Raw genomic sequence first — 25521 nt, 5'->3', positions numbered from 1 at the left:
GGAAAACACCCGCTCTGCGTATGCCCGCCGCCCAGCTGTTGTCAGTCCTCCCGCCACCGACCCGCCCGTGATGATATTGATTTTTCCGATAATGGTAGGCGGCTCTTCGCGGGGCTCTTCTTTCTTGGGTCGCTGGTGGCGGCGTGTGTCGTGTCTGCTGCGGGATCGGTGTCTGCTTCGGGAGCGATGCCTACTCGGGGATCGGTGTCGGCTTGTGGATCTGCGGCGGCTGCTGGATCGGCGCTTACTGTGTGGCTGACGCCTGCCTCTGGGTTCGTCGCTCGGGTGTTGGGCCTCACGCGAGTTTTCGCCAGGGTTCCTGAGATATTGACTTAGGTGCCCTTCCTCGGCCAGCTTTTCCAGCTGGAGGCGGAGGTGGAAACAATGGTCAATTTCTTGGCCGTGGTCCCCGTGGAATTCGCAGAACTTTTTGGCGGACCGCTTCTTTGGGTCCGTGGCCATTCTCTTGGGGGGGTCAGGAGACCCTGATCTCTAATAGCCAGGAGGACATGGGAGAGGAAGACCTTCAGTGGGGTGCTTCCCAATCTTTCGAAGACGAGGACGGGGTTCCGGCTCGCCTATCTTTCCTCGGCTCGTGGCCTCATGGCCCTTCGGCCGTTGTTGCTTTTTCTTTCATCGGGGCCGGGCTGGCTCTGCTCTCGGGCGCAGGCTTCTTCTGCTCGTACAAACTTGTCAGCCTTGGATTCAAGCTCCTGCAGGTCCCGTGGTGGCTTGAAGGTAAGGTGCAGCTTGAGATTCGGGTCGGTGGTGGCATGCTTCAGTGTTGCGACTGCTATTTGGACGTCCATGTTAGCAAGTTGGGCCAATTCGGCGTTGAATTTTAACATGAAGTCTCTTAGAGTCTCGTTTCTTCCTTGTCAGAGGGCTAAGAGGGCGTCCGCTGGATCGTGGCGGAGGCGGTTGTTGGCGAACCTTGCGCTGAACTTCCTTCCGAATTCGTGGAAGGATGCGATGGAGTCGGGATCCAATCTCATGTACCAGTCGTTAGCCGTCTTTCTTAATAGGGAGGCAAAGGCTCTGCACATAAATCCGTCCGACGTGCCCCGGAGCGTCATTACCCTTTTGAAAGTTTGGAGGAATTCGAGGGGGTCTGTGCTTCCGTCGTACAGACCGAAACAGGAGAGGTTTATTCTTGCTTCCACTAGGGTCTTTAAGACCTCTGAGGTGAACGGGGATGCCGTTTCTCTCTCCCATTCGTCGAGGATTGCGTGGGCATAGGGCTTTTTCATTTACAGTTTCACTTCTCGGATTTGCCTTTGCAGGTCGGCTATCGGATCCATACCGGGGGGTTGCGCTGAGGTTGCTACCTCCTCCGTCCGAGCTGGGGGCGGCTCCTGGAAACGAGCAGTCCGTGCTGGGGGAGCGCAGCTTAGCGTAGCTTGCTTCCCGTCGTCTCTCTGGTGTCCCCTAGCTGCGGGGGGCAAAGGGCTATTCGCCGATGGGGACGGCGTCCGGCAAGTCGGTGCTCGCCTTCGCCGGGGATGACGCTCCCCTGGCTGTTCCTCGTCGCCTTCGTCATAGGCTTCCGTCTGGCCCTGCGTCGTCGGGGGCCTCCCCGGGGGCGGAGGCAAGCGTTGGAGTAGTTCTTGGCGGAGTTCGTTGAACATTTTCATGGTGGGGAGCATTTGCAGTGTGCTGGAGGAGGGCTGATGTCGGCTCGAGAGCGATGAGTTAGGCTCCCGGGAGCTTGAGGTGTGGGTTTGTGCGCGTTGAGCCTCGCTCCTGGTCATTACCCCTATTTCTTACCGTTGGGTGTGGTTTCTCATCGCCATAAGGCGTTCAGTACTCGACGAGTCCCACAGATGGCGCCAATATGATGGCGTCTGAATCCGGGTCTGCGATCGCGCGGTCGGTAGAGGGCCTCCGTGGGGTCTGCAATCACAAACAAAGGGGTCAGGGGGTCCGGGGTGGGTCCCGGACGACCACTTCGACACCCAAGTCAGATCCTTCGACCAATCAATATAAAGGACAGCGAGAGGAGGAGGGGGTTTGATCAGGTTTACCAGGACCAAGGCGCGGGTTCTTTTCTGGGTGTGCGGATGAGTGGGTCGGAGGGGACTAGCAGGGAGAGTAGGATTAAGTTCCTAGTCTCCTCTGTTGTTGCCTCGCCACTTTTTCCGGTTGTTATGCGGGAGCTGAGAAAATGATGTCTTTCAAAAGATGTGGATCTCTCTCTTCTTCCCTTCCCTTCCCTTTTAAAAGGAGGCGCGCGGACATTATCATCATTATGGAGAGAAAACCTTCCTTTGCAGGATTGGGGTGTTCCCCTGCTCTGCCGGCGCGCGTGGCTTTGCCGGATATTTCCTTCCATAGCTTGTGATGATGAGGCCTGGACGGCGAGAGAGCGACACGCGTCGTGATCGTATGCTCTTGCCATTTCCCAACGCCTTTCTTTATGATGGCTAGGCTTTATTGGTGCATGGACGACACGTGGCGAGATCTGAGAGCAACGCCGTATTTATGTCCCATCACCTAGTTTTGTTATTTTCAAATCGAAATTCAACTAGAACTCAAAATATGAGGTGAATTGCTTTAGATATTCATATGAGACATGTTTTTAAATATATTTCAGTAGATTTTAGCCCTAGGTTGCTAGATCTAACCATTTTTAGGCATTTTCCACATAGATTTTTCATTTTAGGCTAGAATTTCAAAGAAAACTCAAAATCTACCAAACTTTGATGCAAAAACCAAAAACTCCAGTAGAAAATTGAGTAGATCTATAAGCTTTTGATGTGAATTCTAGCACATTGAGCTTCTCCTTTGATTTCCTCTCTTGCAAACTTTTTTTCTCCTTCTTTCTCTCTCTTTCTTTCATTTTCTCTCTCTAGAAAACTTTCTCTCTCTAGAATTCTCTCTTTCTCTAAAAATATTAGAAGAAAACCCTAGATCTCTCAAAATGAGGCTTAAGCTTGCTATTTATAGGGATTTGCTCTAATTTTTGCCCCCATGAATTGCCTCAAGACACCCCTTATGATATATGTTTTAGCTTGACTTTGAGTAGAAAAGGAGTGGTCCAGAAGAAAACTCTAATAAAAAAACTAGAAAAATTCAGACTCCTTAAATTACCTGGGACAACCCCTTTCTATGTATTTACACTTAGTTTTGCTGAAATAGGATGGTCTAGGAAGGAAATTGGGCAATAAAGTAGCGTGGAATAATTCACCCCCTTATGGAGGTAGCTTAAGATCTAAGCTAGGTTGTTGCTCTAATTTGGATAAATTCACCCCCCCTGTCTCTCCTAGTGTAAAAGTTGACTGCATGATTGGCTAATTCACTCCCCTATTTACACTATACTATACTACACTATGAACTACTCTTGTCTTATGAGGTGAACCTTAATGGATTTCGACGAAATTTTACAGGGACCTGGCTGAGACCCTAACCTACCCTAGGGAGGAATTTGAGGCTCTAAATCACTGATTTGATAGGGTTTTTTACCAGAACTTAATGGTTAAGGGCTCGATCAAAATGGGGTGTCTACAATAACCTGCGATCATATTTTGGCTTGTTGGGCCGAATGTATAATGAAGGACAATTTAGACCTCGAAGTCATTCAATTCAAGGACTTAAAACCCGCACCTGCCAAAATGGAGGACACTAAGGGCAATACTCAGGACCCCCTACTCGAAGTTAACTTGGGCACCGAGGCCCATAAAAGCCTATTTTTATAAATGAGCTACTAGATATAGAGTATTCGAATAAACCGTGGTACTATTGAAGCAATACGAGGATTGCTATGCCTTGGATTATCATGAGATGCTCGGCCTGGACCGAAAGTTGGTCGAACATCGACTTCAATTAAAGATGGTTTCAGACCCTATCAACAACCAGCACAGAGGATGTCATCTGAGGTCACTGCAAAGGTCAAAGTGGGGATGCTGAAACTTTTGAAGGCCAGATTCATCAGGACAGTCAGGTATGTTGATTGGTTATCAACTGTAGTTCCCGTAGTTAAGAAAAATGTAAAGCTTAGTTTATGTATTGATTTCTGAAATCTAAATGCAGGAACCCCAAAGGATGAATATCCAATGCCCATAGCGAATGTGCTGGTCGACGCTGCTTCTGGTTATGAGATATTATCCTTTATGAATTGTCATTCATGGTATAAACAGATTTTTATAGCCGAAGATGGCACATCCAAAACAACTTTCAGATGTCCCGGATCAATTGGCACCAATGAATGGCTAGTGATGCCATTTGGTTTGAAGAATACTGGGGCTACATATTAGAGGGCCATGAATGCAATTTTTCATGATATGATTGTTAACATTTTAGAGGTCTGTATTTGATGATGTGGTCAATAAAACAAGTGATAAACAAGACCACTTGATCGATCTAGATAGAGCAACGGATTCTAAATGGAACGATTTTGAATATTGATTCATCAGTGTAAAAACCCCTTCTCCCATCTTTGAATTGTTAAAACAAGAACTTTATGTAAGAGTATAATGCATTAATGCCCCAAAACTCCAATTAGGATTTTTTCTGATAGAAGATAATAGTGTTTTTCCTTGGAGATTGAAAATTCATCCACCGGGTTTCATAAATTTGCAAATTCTTCCTCAGCTAGTTAAAAGAATGAAGCTCCCATAGTGTGACGGGCGGTATGTACAAAGATCGGGAACGAATACATTGCGGTATGGCTGACCTGCAATTACTAGCGATTCCGGTTTCACTATGTAGAATCCCATCTTTTAGGCCCTGATCGTTTCAGATTATGAGAACCGATGGTGAGGGCCCCGACCGATCTCACCCCCTGACCCTCACCATCGGTTCTCACAATCTGAAACGATCAAGGCCTTAGTAACTCCATTTCTTTTGACGTAAAACAAATTTTATGCTCATTTTTTAGTGTAAAATGGATGAAAATTTTGTTTTTACGCCCATCTTACGTCGAAAGAAACGGAGCTAATGTAAAATGGAGAAAACTTGGAAAGTGGCTTTGCAGGTCGAGGATGCCAAACAAGATTTTAGGAATTCATAGCCTTTTTTATTCTCGCACCTAAAAAAGAGGCCAGAAGCCACAATTATAATGGTTGCCGAACATGCGCTTAGTATAAACAAGTGAGCTGCTAAGAATAAAGCCTTTAGTATACACAAGTGAGAATGAAGTAAAACAACGAGTCCAAACTATTGGGCATATACATCTTGTTTTTGTAACCTGCCCCAAAAAATGGTGAAAGACTAAGAAAAGCAGATAATTATCCTTCAAAAATTTCCAGATTTTGGCCTTCTAGTTCAAATAATATTCTCATTCCCTTTTTTGAGTTTCTTTGTCAAAAATTATTTTCATTTCTAAATGAAAATGATATCTTGCTGCAGTGAAACTGGTTTATAAATCACACTACCTTGTTTCCAACTCATGGGGCATTTGATCAGTGTATGGCATGCACACCTTCTGATTCTGATGTGAACTTAGCTTTTGATTCCATGAACTTTTCCTTCCACAATTTCCATGCTTCCCTGACTTCCTCTAACTCAGAATTTGGGATACTAGTGTTTGCATCCAATGTCTCAACCCATTCCTTCCATGGAGTTTTCGACAGGTCCAAGAATTTCAACACTTGTGGCAACAAAACAGATGAATAGAACTCATCAACGGCTCTCAGTATTTCTTCAGATTCCACCAGAATCAGCATTTCTGGCCGAGTAACATTTCCCGGACGTTTTCTGGATGAAAACTGGTTTCCCCTCAAGATTAGGACCTCAGGAGGGGCAAGAGGTAGTACTATCCGGGAAAACTTGGCCAGTGACAGTTCTATGATATCTCGAGGTAGCAACTTACGCTTCACTGCCACTGCCGTTGCCACCATTTTACGGATCTGGCAGACAGGAAAAACAACAAGAAAGAATAAATGAAAGGAAGAAAAAAGAAAAGAAAAGAAAAGATGAGGTGCATCAGAAAAGAATAGTAGAGTTAAATTTCTTAAGGTCCAAATTGCCTAGGATATAAATTCTGAAGTGGGAGCAGCACCTAACGAAGAGGATTATTGCCTATTGCCACTAAAATCTAGAATAGTAAGTATGTGCATACAACCATAAATCCAAAACAGTATAGAAATGAAATAAAAAATGTGTTTGCCTTAGTTTATAAAGGTGAATGTTTATATACACATCTCCAGCTGTATGTTTGTTCTTATCATTAAAGGACATGCAGAAGTATACCTACAAGGAAGGATTTAAATTTCGGTTTCAGATTCGGACATAGCCGAAACTGAAATTTCAGCCGAAATTTGGCAAAAAAGAAGGAAATTTAATTAATGCACCGAAATTCGGTAAAAAAAAGCAAATTTAATTAATGCACCGAAATTTCGGCCAAATATTGGAAAAAAGCTTTGAAAAATCACATTTTCATGAAATTTTGGCCGAAATTTCCAAAATTTCAGCCGAAATCTTGGACTCTAGCCAAAATTTCGATATTTCAGCCAAAATTTAAAAACATGCCTACAAGAATACATATAAACAAAGAAAAGAAACGTAAGTAATGGGTACCGGGTACCATGCATATAAACTGATTGATATGAGTAGACTTTTTAGACTGGAGTAAATTATGAAAGAGAGATATTTCCAAAAATTTACAGCCAAAAGTTAAGAGAACATGTTTCATGTGTCTAAACATAGCATGACAGCAACATAATCCATTCAAAGTGTTTATATGGTACAATAATATAACTGTTCGGAAATGTTGAAGACCTTGAAAATTTCCTGCACCCTTTTCTATGTAATCAAGTGAGAAATGTCAGCACTTCCTTCAAACTTTGGATAAAAATTGGTTCAATGTCGAATATGGGATCACTGAAATGCTGGTTTTTTTCGTATGTAAGCTGAGGATTGAACCTGCGACCTCAAGGTGAGAAACAAAGCCTCGAGCATTGACCTACAGGCCCAACCCCAATCTGAAATGCTGGTGTCTTCAGGATAGTCATAAATAGCAATCTACGTCTATATTTGACCAGATACAAAGATGTAGCATTTGTATTTGCTATTGGAATGAAGAATGTGCGAAGCTGGAAGCAATACACAATGATATAAAGATTTGAAATAATATAATGCATATTGTAAACAACAAATAAAAGATAAAAATGAGGTGACCAATTTATTAAACATTATATAACTAGAGGCGGATACGCTGTCAGACAGTGCAACCCAGGAAATGCTGACAAAATACCCATACGGCGCATTTGGCTCACTGGATTCGGAAACAAGAATCGGAGTCTTATTCCAATTTAGCAAATTCTGATGTTTGGTTTATTTTCACAAAGGGAATGAAGGGTGGGGAGCGGAAAATCACTGCTATTCTGATTCTAGGAATCAGAAAACATATGTCGACCATCCTCTCTCTCTCTCTCTCTCTCTCTCTCTCTCTCTCTCTCTCTCTCTCTATATATATATATATATATATATATATACATTGTTGGGGGTAAAATCGGTATGCCCGGAACCGACCCATAGACCAAACCATGGCACACAAATGGCTCAACTTAAACTCACGTAGAGAACCATCGATACCGACCCTCAAGAAGAAGTTGAAGAACAAGACACGATCACCAGAATCTAGCCGTTAAGCGATCAATACGGGCAACCGTTACGCTTAAGGCACCACATTCGAATTCAAATTCAAAACATCCCGCCAAGATCACCTTCCACGATCTCCGCCCAAAATTCCAGGAAATCATATCCCCAAGATTTTATCCTCCACCCAAATCATATCCCACGATTTGATCCTCCACCAATCACGCTCCACATGGGCTAAATCAAAGGCCTGATTGGCGCCATGGAGATCATGGGTCTCTCCTCCTATAAAAAGGTACCCTCACGCTCAAAGGTGACCATCTTCCTTTACCCCCACAACGCTCTCTTTCTCTATGAATTAGTATTTTGCTTAGATGTCTGTTGACGCCGATTTCTGACTTGAGCGTCGGAGGGTGCCCCCGGAGTCCCCCTTCGGGGGCCCTTCTAATGTTGTTTTCTGTGAGCGCAAGCACCTACTAATCGGAGCTCTACCGACTCGAACAGCCGAATCCGTCTACAACGCTCATCCGATTCTCAGGTACAAATTTTGGCGTCATCAGAATGGCGCCATCTGTGGGACCCGAAAGAAAAAATAAATCTAAGCACGACACTAGTTTTAGAGAAAATGGCAATGGAGGGCAGGAGGTCGGACCTCTCTCGGATCTCCATCCGGAAAAGTGCTAGGGGGCAAGAATCCACACACTAAATTCGATATCTATGCGAATACATATCGGAGCTATTCGGTTCTCAATCAGTGGATTTAGATCAGGAGATCATCGCCAACACTATGATTTATATCACTAAAGATTTAGTTTAAGATGATAATTATAAATGTTGTTTCTTTAATACTTGTTTTTATTATTTCTATTTTTTTTTTTGTATTACGAGTCATCTGACTTGGCTGCGTCAACAGCGTTCTTGGCCGCGTCAGCGCCGAGTCGACAAGGATTTTCTTTTGCCGCGTTCCGCGTCGTATCCGTTTTTAAACACTGATCACAGCAGACATGTACAGTGGCTCCAGTGTCTACCCACCAATCACTCACATTGAACACCATGTTCACTTCAGAGTCTACGGTTATAAGCTGCTTCACTTCGGTTTTGTGAATAATAGTCTCGGATTCCACCATATTTGCCTGAGAGTTTCCGACATTTTTTGAAGTGTCTTTCCCCTTTTGATATCGACATTGCCTAGCATAGTGTCCAAGTTTTCCGCAATTGAAACAACCTTCTTTCTTCTTATTCTTGTCTATCTTTTTATTACTTTTGAAGTGGTTTCGGTTTTCCATCTTGTTTTGATGAAACCCAAGATTTTTATTTGATTTCCTTTCACTAGTCTCAACAAGATTGGCCTTGGAAAGGAATTCCGATTCTTTGTCATTTTGATCACGATTCCTATGTTCTTCAATTCGGAGTGTTACTAGGAGATCTTCTAAAGATAATTCCTCTTTCCGATGTTTAAGATTTTTTCTGAATTCCTTCCATGAAGGTGGAAGTTTATCAATAATGGTCGCCAAATGGAAACGGTCATCCATTTTGATTCCTTCCGCTAGGATCTCATTCAATAGGAGTTGGAATTCATGAACTTGCCCTAAGACAGATTTCCCATCCACCATCTCATATCTAAGATAGTTTCCAACTACATACTTTTTCACTCTGACATCCTCGGTCACGTACTTTTTATCTAAAGCTTCCCACATTTCTTTTGCGGTCTTCATTCCACAATACACATCATACAAGGAATTCGTCAAGGCACTAAGTATGTAACCACGACACAAAAAGTCATCACTTTGCCATTTTTGTGTAACCTCGGATTGAGCAGGTTCATGTTCTACTTCTCAGGACGGGTGTAATCTTCACCGGCCATGTTGAACTAATCCAAATAATCTATCTTAAGATTGTTGGATAAATGTTCGGGGTCAAGTAGATTAGTTCAACAAAACTAGTGATATATGTAATTGAAATGAAAATAAAGAAATTACCTTTGATGATCCCGAATGTAAACCACAAATCCGTAACCAAAGATCAAAGGAAATATGTAAGAAAATGGAATGAGTTGAGTGGTAGAGGCACGTCATGGATTAACGCTACCCTTAAGATAGATTATCGCCCCCACCACAAGCGGTATGCAATCGGGTTCTCTTCCGACCTATCTCCAGGATACAACACCACTTTTCTGGTCGTTGACGGTGTGCACGCACCGGCTCGGACCTTGTGAACACAATCTATGCCGAACGAATTTGCCCAACAAAAGATGAAACTTAGAAACTCTTAAAGCTCATTGATCAAAGCACTTAGATATATGCTTGATCGGAAAATACAAAAATCAACAAGTGGATACGTAAGAACAGTGTATAAAACCAAGAAGTTGAAGGAAAAAGCACACCCAAGTATATGAGATGTATCTTGTATATATGTAGAAGAGAATTGCACCCATCTCTTAGTGTACCGCTGTAAAACGGTCAAAATACTAGGCATTGAAAAGCATTACTGTAATAAAAAGTTGCTGTTGCAAAAACCATTTAAGTAATGAAAGCATGCAACGTTACAATGCATCACCATTCAAATAATGAATGACAGCAACGTGTAAACGTTTGACCGTTTGAATTTGATTCATTTTAATAATAAAATATCAAAGCTTTAAGACAAAGCTTAAAATATCATTAAATTTCAACAGAATGGTGATGAGACATGATGACAGTGGATGAAGGTAGGTATGTATTTATTTTCCTGCATCATATGGCTTTTGATTCCATTCTGACATTGGTCTGAACGCTACCAAATGTCAGAATCGGAATCAGGACTGATTCCCTTGTTGAATTCGAATGCTCACCCAAACACTAGAATCGGAATATTGATTCCTGGAATGTGATGTCTACTGATTCCCAATCCTTAGTTCTAGCTAGTTATATGATAATATTGAATAATACAATATATTATTAGCTCATAAATGCATGATATAGGAAATAAATCTAGATTAAAAGAAAAATATTTGGACAACATAAATATTCAACGATTAAAAAAAACAACATAAATATTCAAACACGGCAACCCTCAAAAGTGGGACAAACACATCTATACAGTTATTATAGTACTGTTTGAACATACATTATTAATTCACTTAGAAGCATGGCATCTAAGCGTGTGTTTGGATCGCCGGAATCAGGAATCGGTATTTACATCACATTCCAATCCTATTCCAATTCCCTCTGTAAACGGAATGGTAATTTAAATTCTAATGTTTGAATAATCATTGGAATTCAACAAAGGAATCAGCCATGATTCCAATTTTTGCATTTGGTAAGGTGCAAACCAACATCCAAATGGAATTAAATTTTCAATAAAATGTTCATCTACCCCATCAACAGTGCATCTTCTATCTCTTACCATCTTATAACCCACTCTTTAACCCCATCAGCTTCCATATCATCTGCTCTGAAATTCCAAGCAAGCAAGAAGATAAACCACACTCTTGATGATAAAAAGCAAGCAAATTGGATCCAATGGAAAAATAGAGAGGAGACGATCTGTATCAACTGAGAAACTAAAGAAATCTTTCTTAAAAAATTGAAAAGGGTTATTCAAACCCTGGAAAAGGGACTCAAAAGTCTCTGAAACTAATGAAATTTTCTTTCAAGGTTCATAACGAAATTATTCAAAAGGCTATTCAAACCCTTGAAAAGGGTTGAAAAGGGACTCAAAAGTCTCTGAAACAAAAGAAATCTTTCTTTAGGGTTAGGGTAGCTGCAATGCTTGGTAAGTGGGGTCAGAAAGGAAATTGATCGACACGGAAAACATTAAATGCAGCAACTCGTGGCGAGAAAGGAAAAGCCTTCCGAAAGGATGTTGCTGACAGTTGTACTCTGACTCAGCTAAAGAGAAAAAGGCGCTAAAGATAAAAACTAGATTTAATAGTGAAAACAAAAAAATTAAGGAAAAGCGCACACGTACAGGAAGAGGCATCATACGCCGTAGAAGTATTAACCCGGAAATACAGGTACTAGCTACTCGAGGTGGTCTTTCAGTATTTACAAGAAAACGCAAAGGTATTTTAGGAAAGAGGATCATAGGAGGAGGAGACTGGTTGCTGACACTCAAAAGCTCCTTCAAAAGTTCGACACTTTTAGTTTGCCAGCTATATCCGGAAAGGGATCGACTCAGGGTAGAAATTCTCTGATTGCCCAAGAATTTGTAGATGAAGCTGCAGACATTGAGCTCCTAAAAGATCTCCGCTATAACGAAAAGCTTGCTAGAAAGGAATCGCCAACCCCTTGTGAGACTTCTCTTAGCCAGTTCAAAAAGCGTTGGGCCCAGTTTAAGAAAACCTCTCCCAGGAACACTTGTCTCGTCAATAATTCTGAATCGACAAGTGATAAGGAATTGCATCTACCTCTACTTGACCTTCCCATGTTCAGTAAAGTCCTAGAAAAGGAAAGACGCACCCGTTGGCGCCTCTGCGAGGAGGAAAGAAATCCTGTTATTAAAGACTTGGAGGATAATCGGTTCAACCTGAATCCTGAGGTATCTGTTACCTCGTTTGTTTCAAGACGGATTGATGACCTACTTCCTGAGGGAGCCAAACGGGACTAATGGGGATGCTAAAGGTAAGACAAAACATGTTGATGAAAGCTCTAACGATTCAAGTCGGGGATCGTTTTCGGAAGAACTCAAAGACCTGTTATCGATGGGGGATGTATTTGAGATTAACGATGATGAAGACTTGGGGGCAACCAAAGACATGTTTCTTGCAATGAAGGTAAGAGATAAGGAAGAGAAGATAAGAGAAAAAGAAATTGAAAAGAAGATTAGAGAAGGTGCTTAAGCATCTAGGTTAGAAGATGGACACTGATCTCTCCCTCAGTATAATGGCTGATGGAGGTAATGAAGTTTTGATTTAATCTTATGACCTTTGTTGAAGTTCAAAATTGGGTCGTAGTACTGTAGAGGTCAAAGTTCATCCATTTCAAGATACCTCCTGCTTAATAGCCTTGTGATTTGTCTGCTGTTATCCAGAATTTTCGAGTTTCAGTAGCAATAGCTTGAGAGATTCGTTCTTTCGCTTAGGTTCCCTTGCCTGGATACTCTAGTTTTGCTTTTCCTATTGAAGGTCTATATCAATCCTGGAGTTTTAGAGTTCAATTTGTAAGGTTTTAGAAGCTTGAAGTTTTGATAGTTCTCAGGATTTTCAGTTTACCTGTAGCTTCAAGAGGTATTGGCTTAGAGGACCAAGATTCGTGCACAGATCAGAAGGTACAGACGAAAGGTTTGAAAGATTGTTATGACAAGATGTAAAAAGAAGATACTGTAGAATAGAGGAAAGGAAAGGATGTGTTCTTTCGCAACTCTTTTTGGGTACTTTTCAATTGGTCTCAGGTATGCCTGGGCCAATCCATCTTAATATTTTGTAATTCAGGATGGGACCCCTGGACCCGAATGCAATCTGAATATTAATGAAATATGTCAATTTTCAAAAAACAAATAATAGGATTATTGAAAATGGTTATTCAACCCCTTGAGAAAAGGGACTCAAAAGTCCCTTAAACTAATGAAATCTTTCTTTACGGTTCATATTAATGAAATTGTTGAAAAGGGACTTGGATTTCAAGATTCGTTAGGTAGCTAACAATAATGAAAAGGGTGGAGAGAGACCTTGCGGGGAGAGAGAGAGAGAGAGAGAGAGAGAGAGAGAGAGGCGAGATCACGACTTTATTTCTGATTCTCGGAATACAAATACGACCTCCCCAAGCGGGCATTCATTAGCGCCCTAAATTCCAGGCAATTTTCCGTTCCCCACCCGTCATTCCCTTTCCGAAAATTAACAAATATCTGAATATGATAAATCGGAATAGCACCATGATTCTTGTTTCCGAAATCCACGATCCAAACGCGCCCTAAGAGTTTCGAGTTTAGAATAACAAAAACAGATTGAAACATCCCATATGGCTCAACTCAACTCGACTCAACTAAGCCTTTGTCCCAAACTAGTTGGGGTCGGCTAATGAATCCTTTAGAAAATTTTCATGAAGAAGGTGAAAGGATCGACTCGACTCAAATTGACTATGTCTAATCCCGACACTAGTTGGGTTCGTCTGCATGGATCATTTTCTTCCCTTCTATCCTATCCAAGGTGACGTTCTTTGTTATTTTCCTAGCCCTCGAGTCTTTCCTTGTTGTTTCTACCCAAGTTGTTTTCGGTATGCCCCTACCTCTTTTTACTCCATCAACTTGGCACGAGTCACTTCTTCTCACTAGAGCACCCAAAGGCTTACATTGGATATGCCCAAACTATCTTAAGCGGTGCTCTCTCATCTTCTCCTCAATTGGTGCCACCCCCACCTTTTTTCGGATGTCTTCATTTTTAATTCGATCTAACCTTGTGTGGCCGCACATCCATCTAAGCATTCACATCTCCGCTACACTCATCTAATGCACATGCTCCTTCTTGGTGGCCCAACATTCTGAGCTGTACAGCATGGCTGGCCTCACAACTGTCTTATAAAGCATTCCCTTCAACTTGGTAGGTATTTTACAGTCGCACAGAACTCCTGAAGCATGCTTCCACTTCAACAAACCTGCCCTTATTCTGTGGTTAACATCCTCTTCAATCTCTCCTTTATGTAGGATTGAACCAAGATAGCGAAAGATATCCCTCTTATGTACCTCCTGTCTAATCATATTTACTACATCCTCGCCCCGCCTCCTTACATTACTAAAGTTGCACTCCATATACTCTGTCTTAGTCCTGCTTAGTCTAAAACCTTTGAATTCCAAAGTAGTTCTCCATAACTCTAACTTAGCATTAACTCCTGCTTTGGTTTCGTCACAGAGCAAATGATAGTGCATGTCCAACACATGCAACTCCTTGGGACAATAGAGGTTCCTTGTCATAGAGCAAATGTCATTGTTCCCATTCTATCCAATCATTTTATTTTTGAAAAATTCCCTTCTATCCAATCATGAACTCAAGAATTCAACTAGAAGAAAGAAATCACAATATAAAACAAGCATTATAATGGAAAAATAAAGCAAAACTATTTTTTATGCAATAAAAAAGTACTGGGGTGGGGCATTAAATGTAATGATCATCACAAAGAGTGTTTACAATGGCTCATTTAAACAAAAAAAAATGAAGAAATTAATGGCTGAGGCTTACTTGATGCAACATAAAGGACTCCCCACAAATAGAGAGGTCAACATAGCGTATTCCCAAGGATATTTTCAGATCCCCACATGAACAGCAAAAGATCTTTCTGAAGTGGGACCCACTAATTCTATCCATTTCATCAGGTTCATGCAACCATCGTGCGAGGACAGGTTGAAGGGAATCTGAAACTCTTGATCCTTCACCTTGCACTCCACAATAGGTAACTAGAGGCTCATTAGAGTCACTGGTGGATAAAGAGTCTGAAATTTCTCCACTGAGATCTAGTTCTGTATCGTCGTAATGCCCTACTTCATCTTGCTCAGAAGAGACATATGTTGATGCTTCTTTGCACAATTTTGTTCTTCCGGGAACGTGACCGTTCCAAGGAAGGTGTTTCCTATACTTGGACCTTATAGTGTAATTATGGAAAGGATGTTCTCCCTGCAAAGAGCGTACATAAAAGACAAGTATGGTTAAAGATGGCCATTCAAGAAAAAAGGTATGGTTAAAAAGCAGATCAGCACACAAAGAGGTTTTCCACTATTGATGCAAACATTCAGGAAAAAGCCATGTTTCTAAAAATTGGTTGCCATTTTCATAAACTAAATTTTGAATTCGGCTAATTGACTAAGGATCTATTCACAAACATATATTGCATATTCACAGCAAATATATCATGTCTGAGAGTACATTCCGTGTAATGTATAAGCCTAGAAACTGGAAACAAAAGTACATGTATCTTAGGATAAAGAGGCCATTTCCTTTCGAAAAGCAATGAGGAAAAGAAGAATGGTATTAACTATTAATTGCAAATAATTTATGAATAAAAGGTGAGGGAAACAAGATCCCAATATCGAAAAAATCTAAAAAATCCAAGAAGGAACCCAATGGAACACGGAGACTGGATGTGTGAGAAGTGTGAATACCACAATTTCAGGAGAAGATGGCGATGCAGACGGTGCGGAAGCAAGAAGGAAGGGAAACAAAGCAAGCCATCTCAAGGAAACACAGATGTCAGGATCCGCTTCAATCAAGAACATAGACAATCAAACAATGATAATCGTCTTTGGCGAAGAAGTATAACAGAGAATCAGATTTTTAAAATCGTGTTTAATTGAAGTATTGAAGAAGAACGAATTGTTAGAGTTAGTGCCCTAAAAGCCAGTACATTTCATATATCTTGTCACATTAATATTAATAAAGGTTTAATTTCATGACATCTAATGGGTAATATATGATTGAATATGTGTGATGTGCTTGTTATTCATCACATATTCGTCCTTGGGTAGCAAAGTACGAATACCATGCTCAAGGATTCACAGATCCTAGGGAGCAAGGAAATATGGTATCCCAGTTCTTTGCAGACCTTAAAGGATCCTGGTTGGGGTCGAGATTGGACATCTCCTCCTGTACACAACTAGCACCAGTCTTGCCTACAGGCACGTGTCATGGAGTGGCTTATCTCAGTCACTTGCGTAGTGGATCCTAAGCAAGAAGAGTGGGTGCGACGATAGGATCACGCACTGAATATGATTAAACTTGAATAGCATGTGGACAGGAGTTAGTAAGGTTATTCTACCAGACAGGACCCTTTACATGTCCTTAGACCTGAGAAGGGTCATATTGGTCTGTGGGCTAGGCCAAGATTCTTGGTCTATCTAACCATGGTCCTTCTATGGTTCACCAGAGGGTAGTACTAGTGTCTTGGACAAACCCACGAGGCTGATAGTGATACCCGACATGGAATTCTCCGCCCCTATTTAAGGGAATATCATCTACAGTTCGGTCAGAGAGTAGGCCTATAAAATAGCTTGGCCAAGCAGATTTGATAAATGGTTTATCAAATGTTTTATTAAAACATGTTTTTGAAATGATTTTGCAAATGCATTTGCGGGCCTTAACTGCTTGACTGGAAGGTATACCACGAGTGGGTCCAGGGGGTAGTTGTTGTCCACCCCCCATATGACCCAACTCAGTAGATGAAGAATCGAGAGAGGACTTGCACATATTAGATGTGATTAAGGGTATGATGATTTGATGGTCATCTTCAGCATTACGTCTCGATAGAGGCCAGTGATCCAATGCGATTGTAGTTGTTAACTACGGAGCAAGATCGCAGTGGGGCACATTTTTTGGTTCCACATGATCGACTGTTGGATCCCTGCAACAATCCCACTCATAACTCAAATGACCTATTTATATCCTTTGGATAAGGATCCCGCATTTACTAGATTGCAGAGACGTACTAGATTTGTCGCATTTGATGCGAGGGAAAATATTTACGTAGTTCCTTTGGTATATACACACCGTAGGTCGCCTTTGGAATACCCAAAGAGTTAATTGTTAACTTAGAGGTATTTTGGGAATTATAGAATATTATGGATGAAGCTTTTATCCCATTGGATGGGAGGAAATAGGTTTATTTAATTAGAAAAGTTAAATAACAAGCTTATAGATTCGTTTTACAAAAACAGTCATATCTCTCTCATCTCTTGGCCAAAATGAGTGTGTAAGTACTTGTTTCGAAGAACTTTGAAAGATCTACAACTTTGTAGTTTATGATTTTTTCTAGTTCGGCCATTTAATAGTCCAAAAATGCAGTCAAAAATTGGTGAGTAGCTTTATAGCGGGAAAGTAGAAAAGTAGGAGATTTTTTAGGGATTGGTTTTGAACCAATAAAGCAACCCAAGTTTTTTAAATTGGAAAACGTTTATGTTGGCTATGGAAAACGTCCAAAAAAATTTTTAAATATTCTCCACCTTATTTGCTTCCTATTTGAAAAAGCAAAGTGAGCTAGTCTTTCTATTTTCAAGGGATTTTTGAAGAAACTCTTGGGAAACTTTAAAGGACAAAAGCAAAACTATATAAAAACATATGAGAAGGTTTTCTACAAATTTTTAGTTAGGAAAAACGTTCTCCCCTCCTTGGGAGAACGTCGAAAATTTCTCCTCTCTCCTCACCTAGTTTTCTCACTTCAAGTTGATGTTTTTTTTTTCTTTTAGAAAAACCATTAAAGCTCCATCATGTAATTTATTTTTTCCCATCTAAGAGCGCTGATATGATCAACCTATATGATTGAACAAGCGTTGTTCAATTTCCCTTTGTGCAATTCGAAGGAATCCATCGGTTTAACTTGCGGGTCCGCGATGATCGGATCGTTTGTGGACATTCGAGGAGGTATTTTTATGTCTTATATTTTTTATTCGAATCACCATCAGATCATCTAGACCCTAGGATCCTGGGTTAACGGGCGAAATCGGCGAGAAAATTTTTGTTCTACGCGATTTCTAGTTCCGCTGCGCGTAGCGAATTCGCACGGGAGTTGCAACCCTTCCAACATGAATAGGGTATTGATGATCTGCATTGATGGGTCGTGTGGTTCTGGGAAATTTCGGCATTGCAAAAGCTGAGGCAGCTATCTAATAACGAGGTATTGTTTTCTTTTGATTCCGAATTTCAGACGACGAGGATCCTGCGCAAAGGAGGTCTAGCATGTGGCGAATGGTTTCTTAGGTTGGAACCTTGGAACTAGAACAAAGGCGGTGAGGCTACACTTCTCCAGCATTCCATTACACACATGGTCTAGAAAGACGGTGGTAAGTATGGGGATCAGTTTTGGATCAGTTTTGGATGTCAAAATCGACACTGAACCTGGTGGGAATATGGAGTTTGCTAGGGCTAAGGGGTTCTCAAATATCTCGGACAGCTTTAAAATTTCACTGAGGCTGAAAGTAGAGGAGAAATATTGTGTCATCAAAGTGGAAGCTGAGAATGAGTCTTGTTATTAGAGACAACAACAATCACCCTTACCGTAACCAGTGAATGCAGTGCCAAGGTGCCCTCTGGAGAGTGCCACAAAGAGAGTATGGGGGGTCGTCTTTCTCCTAGGATGGGAGTGCATTCCTGTGGCAAATATGGAAGTTCCAGAAGCCCACCGCCTAAAAGCTCAAATCTGAAAACTGAAACAATTGCCCAAAAATGGCGAAAGGTTGAAGACATCATTGCAACCGTTGATTGGATTGCAGTAAAAAATCCAGAATGATAACACATGGCAACCTAAAAATTTGAAAATATCTCCATCAATAAAGATAAAGGCAAGGCAAAATTTTCTGAGGCTATGGAGATAACGGCCGAGAATTTATCGCAATCAGTTTCAGAAAACTTCCATATAAATGAAGTCAAATCGGCAAGTGGGACAGCTGTACAGCACTATCTTTCAAAGAAAAAAGCAAGAATGGTTGATAATAGCAAATGTGTTGAAAGTGGATCCCATCACCAATTTATTATGGAAATCTATGCAGAAAGGAAGTTGAATTGGCTGGTGGGACAACTGTCCAGTCTTTTCATTCAAAGAAGAATGAGGATATAATGTTGGGAAAGAATAAATATGATGTATGTGAGCCCCACTCGAAATGCAGAACACGTCAACCCAATTTAAAAAGGTTCATTTTGCGGGTGAAACATCGCCGGCAAAGCAACGGGATACTTTAGATAATATTTTATCAGTTGGATCAGGTCTCTTTTCTCATCCCCTCCCAGAAACCATGGTACCGCTATTATGCAACGACATCGAAGTTATTGCCGCAGAACTTCATGATGGAATCCTGCAACGACATCGAAGTTACTGACGCAGAACTTCATGATGGAATCCTTCTTCCACAAGTTTCAAAAGACTATGATCTAATCTCGGAATTTCTCTGGCAATCTGCGCTTAAGGAAGCAAAGAAAGCTAATGTCAAGCCTATGGAAGTTAAAAGTTAATTCCTGCATTGGACAGAAGGTAGTTCTCTGGGAAGCATTACCCCAGGGAAGGTCAATGGGAAGCAGAAGAAGGAAAGCAATGGAATTGTACGAGGAGGAGAAGGATGCAGTCTTACAATACCTATGGAATCGAGCCCAGTAGACTAAGAAGAAATGGATGCATTTTCTGTCTCCGCATAATGTGTTGCTGACTGTGAAAGAAGCTCCACTTTCTATCCTTGACCATAGCACCCAATTCTCTGCATGTGGAAGGGTTTTGGAAGAAAAACTCTTTCTCGATTTTTCAGTGTGTCTTGATTCTGGATACTCGGAATCAGAAGCCTGTACAGCCTTGCAAATAGTGGAAGCATGTTGTCAGAAAAAATTGGAAAGAAAATGGCTCGATTTAATGATTTATACTTCATTGTTCATGGGTTCTTCTAAGCAAATTTCTTCTGGACAATTAGAGACATCAAAGGATGAAGTTCCGGTGAAAGAAGTTAAGACAGAGAAATGCATTTCAACATACCCCCACTAGCAGTCGTGTCAGAATCGCATGCAAATAAAGGAGATCCTCATTCGGAAACGGACACACTTGAGGCAGAATTGAGAGAGTTCATCCAAGAAGCCCTTAATCAAGGGGTCAGCTTCTCTACCTCCGACGTATCAGATCAACGAACGGAGTGGGAGGCAATGTCAGACATGGGCAAAGAATTGGAAATCCTATTCGATGAGAAAGAAAATAACACTTGGGGTTTGTGGGAGTCCATCGAGGCATGAGACAAGGAAGCAAGATTGATGCGAAAGACAGAAAAAGGGCATGAGGGAGGTCAAAAATTTGGCCTGAGCCCGCCGTCGGAACCATCAGAAGACTTTAGCAATGAAGATTGTTTTTTGGAATATTAGAGGTTTAGCAGCTGGGGAGAAAATCGCAGCCATTAAAGACATCGCTTTGAACAGGAATGTTGATGTGATACCTATTTTGGAGACAAAGGCACCTGTAGTAGCGGAAAGACTAATCAGTAAACTATGGGACAGAAGGAATTGAAGTTGGGTAGTGCTTAAGGCAAGAAGATCTGCAGGGGGGATCTTAATCATCTGGAGGAAAGACAAATTCCACATAGTTGACTCTGAAGCCAAGGAGTCTTCACTATCGATTAGGGTAGAAGCAATTGGATCGTCGGAAGCTTGGAAGCTAACGGCAGTCTACAGTCCCACTAGAGCACGTCTCAGGAATCTTTTATGGGAGGAGCTTCGGGAAATTTCTGCTAGTTGGACTGGTCGATGGATTGTAGGAGGTGATTTCAACACTATTCGCTTCCCACGCGAGAAAACCATACCGGGAAGAATCACCTCTAGCATGAGGAATTTCTGCAAATTCATATTGGAAAATGAACTGATTGACCTACCACTCGAAGGTGTGAGATTTACTTGGACCAATAATCAGGATAACCTCATTTGCAGCCATCTAGATCGGATTTTGATCTCCAAGGAGTGGGAGGATGAATTTCCCATCATAATTCAGAGAGCCTTGGCTCTTCCAACATCAAATCACTGCCCCATATTGTTAGAGCTGCACGATTACAATAGTGAGACCAGGCCTTTCAAACTAGGCGTATCTTTTTTCTAAGTTCCAGGTTTTGACGAAAAGGTGAAGTAGTGGTGGAATAGCACAAATGTTTTGTCTGGAAAGATTTTATCTTATGGAAGAAGCTAAAAGTTTTGAAAATCAGAATAAAGGAATGGAAAAAGAACCTTGAAGAGGCACAAAAGAGATAAAAATTCAGGTTCTGCAACGTATTGAGGCCCTGGACAGACAGGAGGAAGTCGGAAGCGGAGGACGAGAAGATGGAAAGGGGATCATTAAAATCAGAGTATGACGGGATGCTGAGACATGAAGAGAGCTGGCACCAGAAATCTCGAGTAACATGGTTAGAAGAAGGGGATAAAACTCAGTTTTTTCACAGAATGGCAAGGTCTGCATTGTCTGACGGATGGTGAGGAATTAATAGAAGATAGGGTCTGCATCAAGAATATGATAGTTCAGTTCTTCTCTACTCTCTACTCTCTACTCTCTACTCGCTGGAGCTAAACATTAATTGTTTGAGGAGAAAATTTGAAGAGGAAGAGGTAAGAGTTACCATTTTTTATATGGCGAAGGACAAAGCCCCTTGGCCTGACGGCTTCCCTATTGGCTTTTTCCAGAGATATTGGGACACAGTGAAAGCAGACGTCATTGCATTTCTAGATGAATATCACAAGAGGGGGAATTTGGGGAAGCAATTGAACACAACTTTCATCACATTAATGCCAAGACAGGAGGGGGCTGAGGAACTAAAAGATTTCAGCCCTATTAGCTTGGTGCACAGCATGTACAAGATCCTTGCCAAAATCCTTGCCAGGAGAGTTAAAGAAGTCGTGGAGTATATCATTTCCCAGTTGCAGGGAGCTTTTGTTAAGGGTAGACAGATTTTGGACGGGATTCTCAAAGCAATTGAAGTAGTCGATTATAGCATCCGCAGTGGGGAAAGATGCATTTTGGGCAAAATCAATATGGAAAAATCATACGACCATGTGTGGCCCGGCCTTTTTTGGATTTTGTTCAAGAAAGAATGGGATTTGACGTGGAGGCGTAGATCCGGGAAAGTTTATCTACAGCATCTTTTTCAATTTTGGTGAATGTTGTTCCAGCGGGTTTCTTTGGGAGCTCTAAGGGTATCAAGCAAGGAGATCCTCTTTCTCCATACCTTTTTATAATGGTTGTGGAAGCTCTCGGTTGACTCCTTTCCAAAGCTGAAAATAAAGGTTTCATCAAAAGACTTCAACTGAGCATTAATACAAATTCGATCTCTCACCTGCAGTTTGCCGACGACACATTGATTTTCTTGCAGGAGAGTGCAGTGTACTTGTAAGCCCAATGGTTCTACCTTGGCCATTTCCCATCTGGCTTTGTTCATTTCAAACACAAGTGATTTTGTGTAGGTAATGAGTTTGCTCATGTAAGTTGTAGATTTAGCAATTCATTATGCAAGGAATCAAGGATTCTTGGATCAAGGTGGAGGAGCCAAATTGGAGAATCAATCAAGTGCAAATCTCTTAGAAGATCCAAGGAACAAAGTGGCTTGAAGTGTTGAAGTTCAAAGAGAAGATCAACTTAAGATTCAAGTCAAATTAGAATGTAAATCCAATCCTTAGCTTTAGAGTTGTTTGAGGCATGTTTAACAATCTAATAGGGTCCTAAAATATGATAAAATACAAGGGACGAGTAGTGGACCAAACACCCAGAAGATAGGTATTAAATAGAATTAAATGTGCTAAAATTGGCAGGGCCGGTCAACTGTCTCACCCCGGTCACCCGCGACTCGAATGTTGTTGGAATTGGAAAGGTTCAACGGTTGACCGAGTTAAGTCCGATCGACTGGACTTGTGTAAAAAACTAGCCGTTTAGGCTATAAGAGCTAGTTCCTGGGGACTTCGAAGAATTTACCAAAATGACTTCCAAATTGCTAGTTTTGGTTTCAAAGCCTATTTAAAGGTCCCCAAACGTTGGAAACACATCTCTAACACTCCAAAACACATTTTGAACAACCTAAAGAGTGATTTAGCTCAATTGTGCTTCATTTAACGATTAAAGCAAAGGATTGGACATTGGAGCTATATTGTACATCTTTTTCAACAATTGTGTAACCCTTTCAAGGGATTTTTGTTTTCTTTCTTTCAACATCAACATTGTAATTGGGTGAGTGCCCAAAGAAGCGGATCCCTCTCTCCATGGTGAAGTATCGCCACCAAGGTTAATGCGATTGGATGTAAACGGCACGATCTTCACCAGAGTTAAGAAGGTCAAATAGTGGAGGCCATCAACGTGATTGGATGGTGGAGTGGAGTAGGCCTCTTTGGATTGAGGACCAAACCACTTAAATCTTTGGTGAACTCTCTACAACTCTAACTCTCTACTTTGTGTTTGCATTTTTTATTTATCTTTGTGGTTTAATTTATTAAATCGATTTTCTTAACTTTAATTGGGGCAAAATTGGTTTAAGGTTTTAAAAGGGAATTTGATTTTGATAGACCCAATTCAACCCCCTCTTGGGTTGCCATAGCTTAGTTGGGACCGGCCCTATAGGCTATACAAGTGGTATCAGAGGTAGGGCTCCTGATTTTTAAAGCCTTAACCGGTTAGAGTTATAGATGTTTTTTGGCAAAAACACATGGATTTTCAAGTTGGACATTCTATTTCTATCCTTCCATCCTTTGATTGAAGTAACTATGGGCAATGGAAAACCCGTCTGAGGTTCTTTCTAGAATCTTTGGGTTTGGAAATTTTGAATGTGGTTAAAAATGAATTTTCTTTTCCTAAGAAGAAATGGGGGAAAATGATGTCAAATTGCATGGTTTAAATTTGAAAGCTTTAATTGCAATTTGATGTTCATTGGCTCCTCGTGTGTTTCAGAAAATCTCAAAATGCACTAATGCAAAAGAGATTCGGGAGCCTCTTGAGAACATTTATGAAAAGGATGTTTGCCTCTTAGCATTAGAGGATAATGCTCATACACATGATAATGAGATTTCTTACAAAGAACTAAATGGTGTAGATCAAATTTTTTTGATTGAAAATAAGAATCTCATGAGTTCAATTTCTGACTTGAAAAATAAAATTGAAAGTTTAAAAATTGAAATTGATTCTATCTCGTCTAATAACAATGTTTTGAGTCCAGTTAATGACGAGTTGATTTGTGAAAATTTGAACTTCATTGAAAAATGTGAAGATTAAAGTGAAAAATAAAAATTTAGTGTTGGAAAACCAAAAGCTACAAGAAGGATGCAATAAAACATGTTTTGATCATGATTCTTCTTGTAAGATTGTATGTCCTTCCACATGTTGTATGAAATGTCATTTTTGTGGTAGACTGGACATTTTAGGAATGAATGTAAGTTTAGAACTTTGCCTAAAAGTAAATTAATTTGGATAGAAAAGAATACCTTAGGCAAATCTAAACCTAGTGGAACCAAATTGAAATGCATTCCAAAAGCCCCTACATGATTTTGTCATTTCCACCACATTAGATTAGGGGCATGTGCATAATTGAATATCCTTTGATTTTAGGTTTTAAAACCCCCCTCTCTATGTCTATTATAGGGTTACATAAATAGACAAGAATACCCCCAAAAGTAGATGTGTCATGTGTGCACATATGCGCACATACATACAGTAACACTCCCCCTCAAGCTGGAGTGTATTTATCATACATCCCCAACTTGTTACATAACTCATTTAACCTTATCCTACTCAAGGGCTTGGTGAACATATCTGCAATCTGAACATTCGTCCTTGTGAAAATAGTGGAGATCTCCCCTGTTTGGATTCTATGACGAATGAAATGACAATCTACCTCTATATGCTTTGTCCTCTCATGGAAGAAAGGATTCGACGCTACGTGGATAGCGAACTTATTGTCATAATAAAGAGTAGCGGGTGACGAGTGTGGTAGTCCGATCTCTGACATAAACGACATCAATTGTATCAACTCGCACCCGGTATAAGCCATAGCCCTATACTCCGCCTCTGCACTTGATCGAGAAACAACCTCTTGCTTCTTGCTTTCCATGAAACCAAATTACCTCCTACGAAGGTACAATAACCAGTAGTCAAAATTCTGTCTTCAGGAGATCCTGCCCAATCTACATTAGAATACCCTTCAATTCTCATGTGACGATGTTTTCTAAAGAACAGTCCTTTACCAGGAGCTTTCTTCAAATACTTCACAACCTATCTAAGCGCAGACCGGTGAGATGTTCTGGGAGCACTCATAAACCGACTCGCTACACTAACAGCATAAGCGACGTCAGGACGAGTCACGGTGAGATAGGTCAACTTGCCCACCAGGCGTCTGTATCTACTCAGGTCATCCAATAGCTCCCCCTGATCAAGAGAAAGATTGCTATCAAATTACCAATAATTTACATAAATGATATATTTGCACCTTCTTTTTTACTTAGGACTACGTTTGATAAAAACATTATTTTTATTAAAACTTGTAGAATAACCATCATTCAAAAGTTTAAATACTGAAATTAAATTTGTTCTAATGGAAGGTACATAA

General features: G+C 40.9%; 1 protein-coding gene across 1 annotated transcript in view; it reads right to left on the bottom strand.

Annotated features, from left to right (window-relative positions):
- Window positions 1-5059: 5059 nt before the first annotated feature.
- The window catches only part of LOC143856284 (Pseudouridine synthase family protein), a 72915-nt gene continuing 52453 nt past the window's right edge, over window positions 5060-25521 (bottom strand). The window contains exons 6-7 of the mRNA XM_077366466.1: window positions 14687-15118; window positions 5060-5846 (exon numbers count right to left, since the gene is read on the bottom strand). Of these exons, the coding sequence (XP_077222581.1) occupies window positions 5400-5846; window positions 14687-15118 (879 nt within the window). The 3' untranslated portion in view covers window positions 5060-5399. The remainder of the gene's footprint in view (window positions 5847-14686; window positions 15119-25521) is intronic.

Source organism: Tasmannia lanceolata, unplaced genomic scaffold, assembly GCF_043159265.1.
Source record: "Tasmannia lanceolata isolate RefF3 unplaced genomic scaffold, GAP_Taslan_0.1 ptg000023l, whole genome shotgun sequence".
Classification (NCBI taxonomy): Eukaryota; Viridiplantae; Streptophyta; class Magnoliopsida; order Canellales; family Winteraceae; genus Tasmannia; species Tasmannia lanceolata.
The sequence above is the reverse complement of the archived record's forward strand: the minus strand, read 5'-3'. Positions and strand labels throughout refer to the sequence as shown.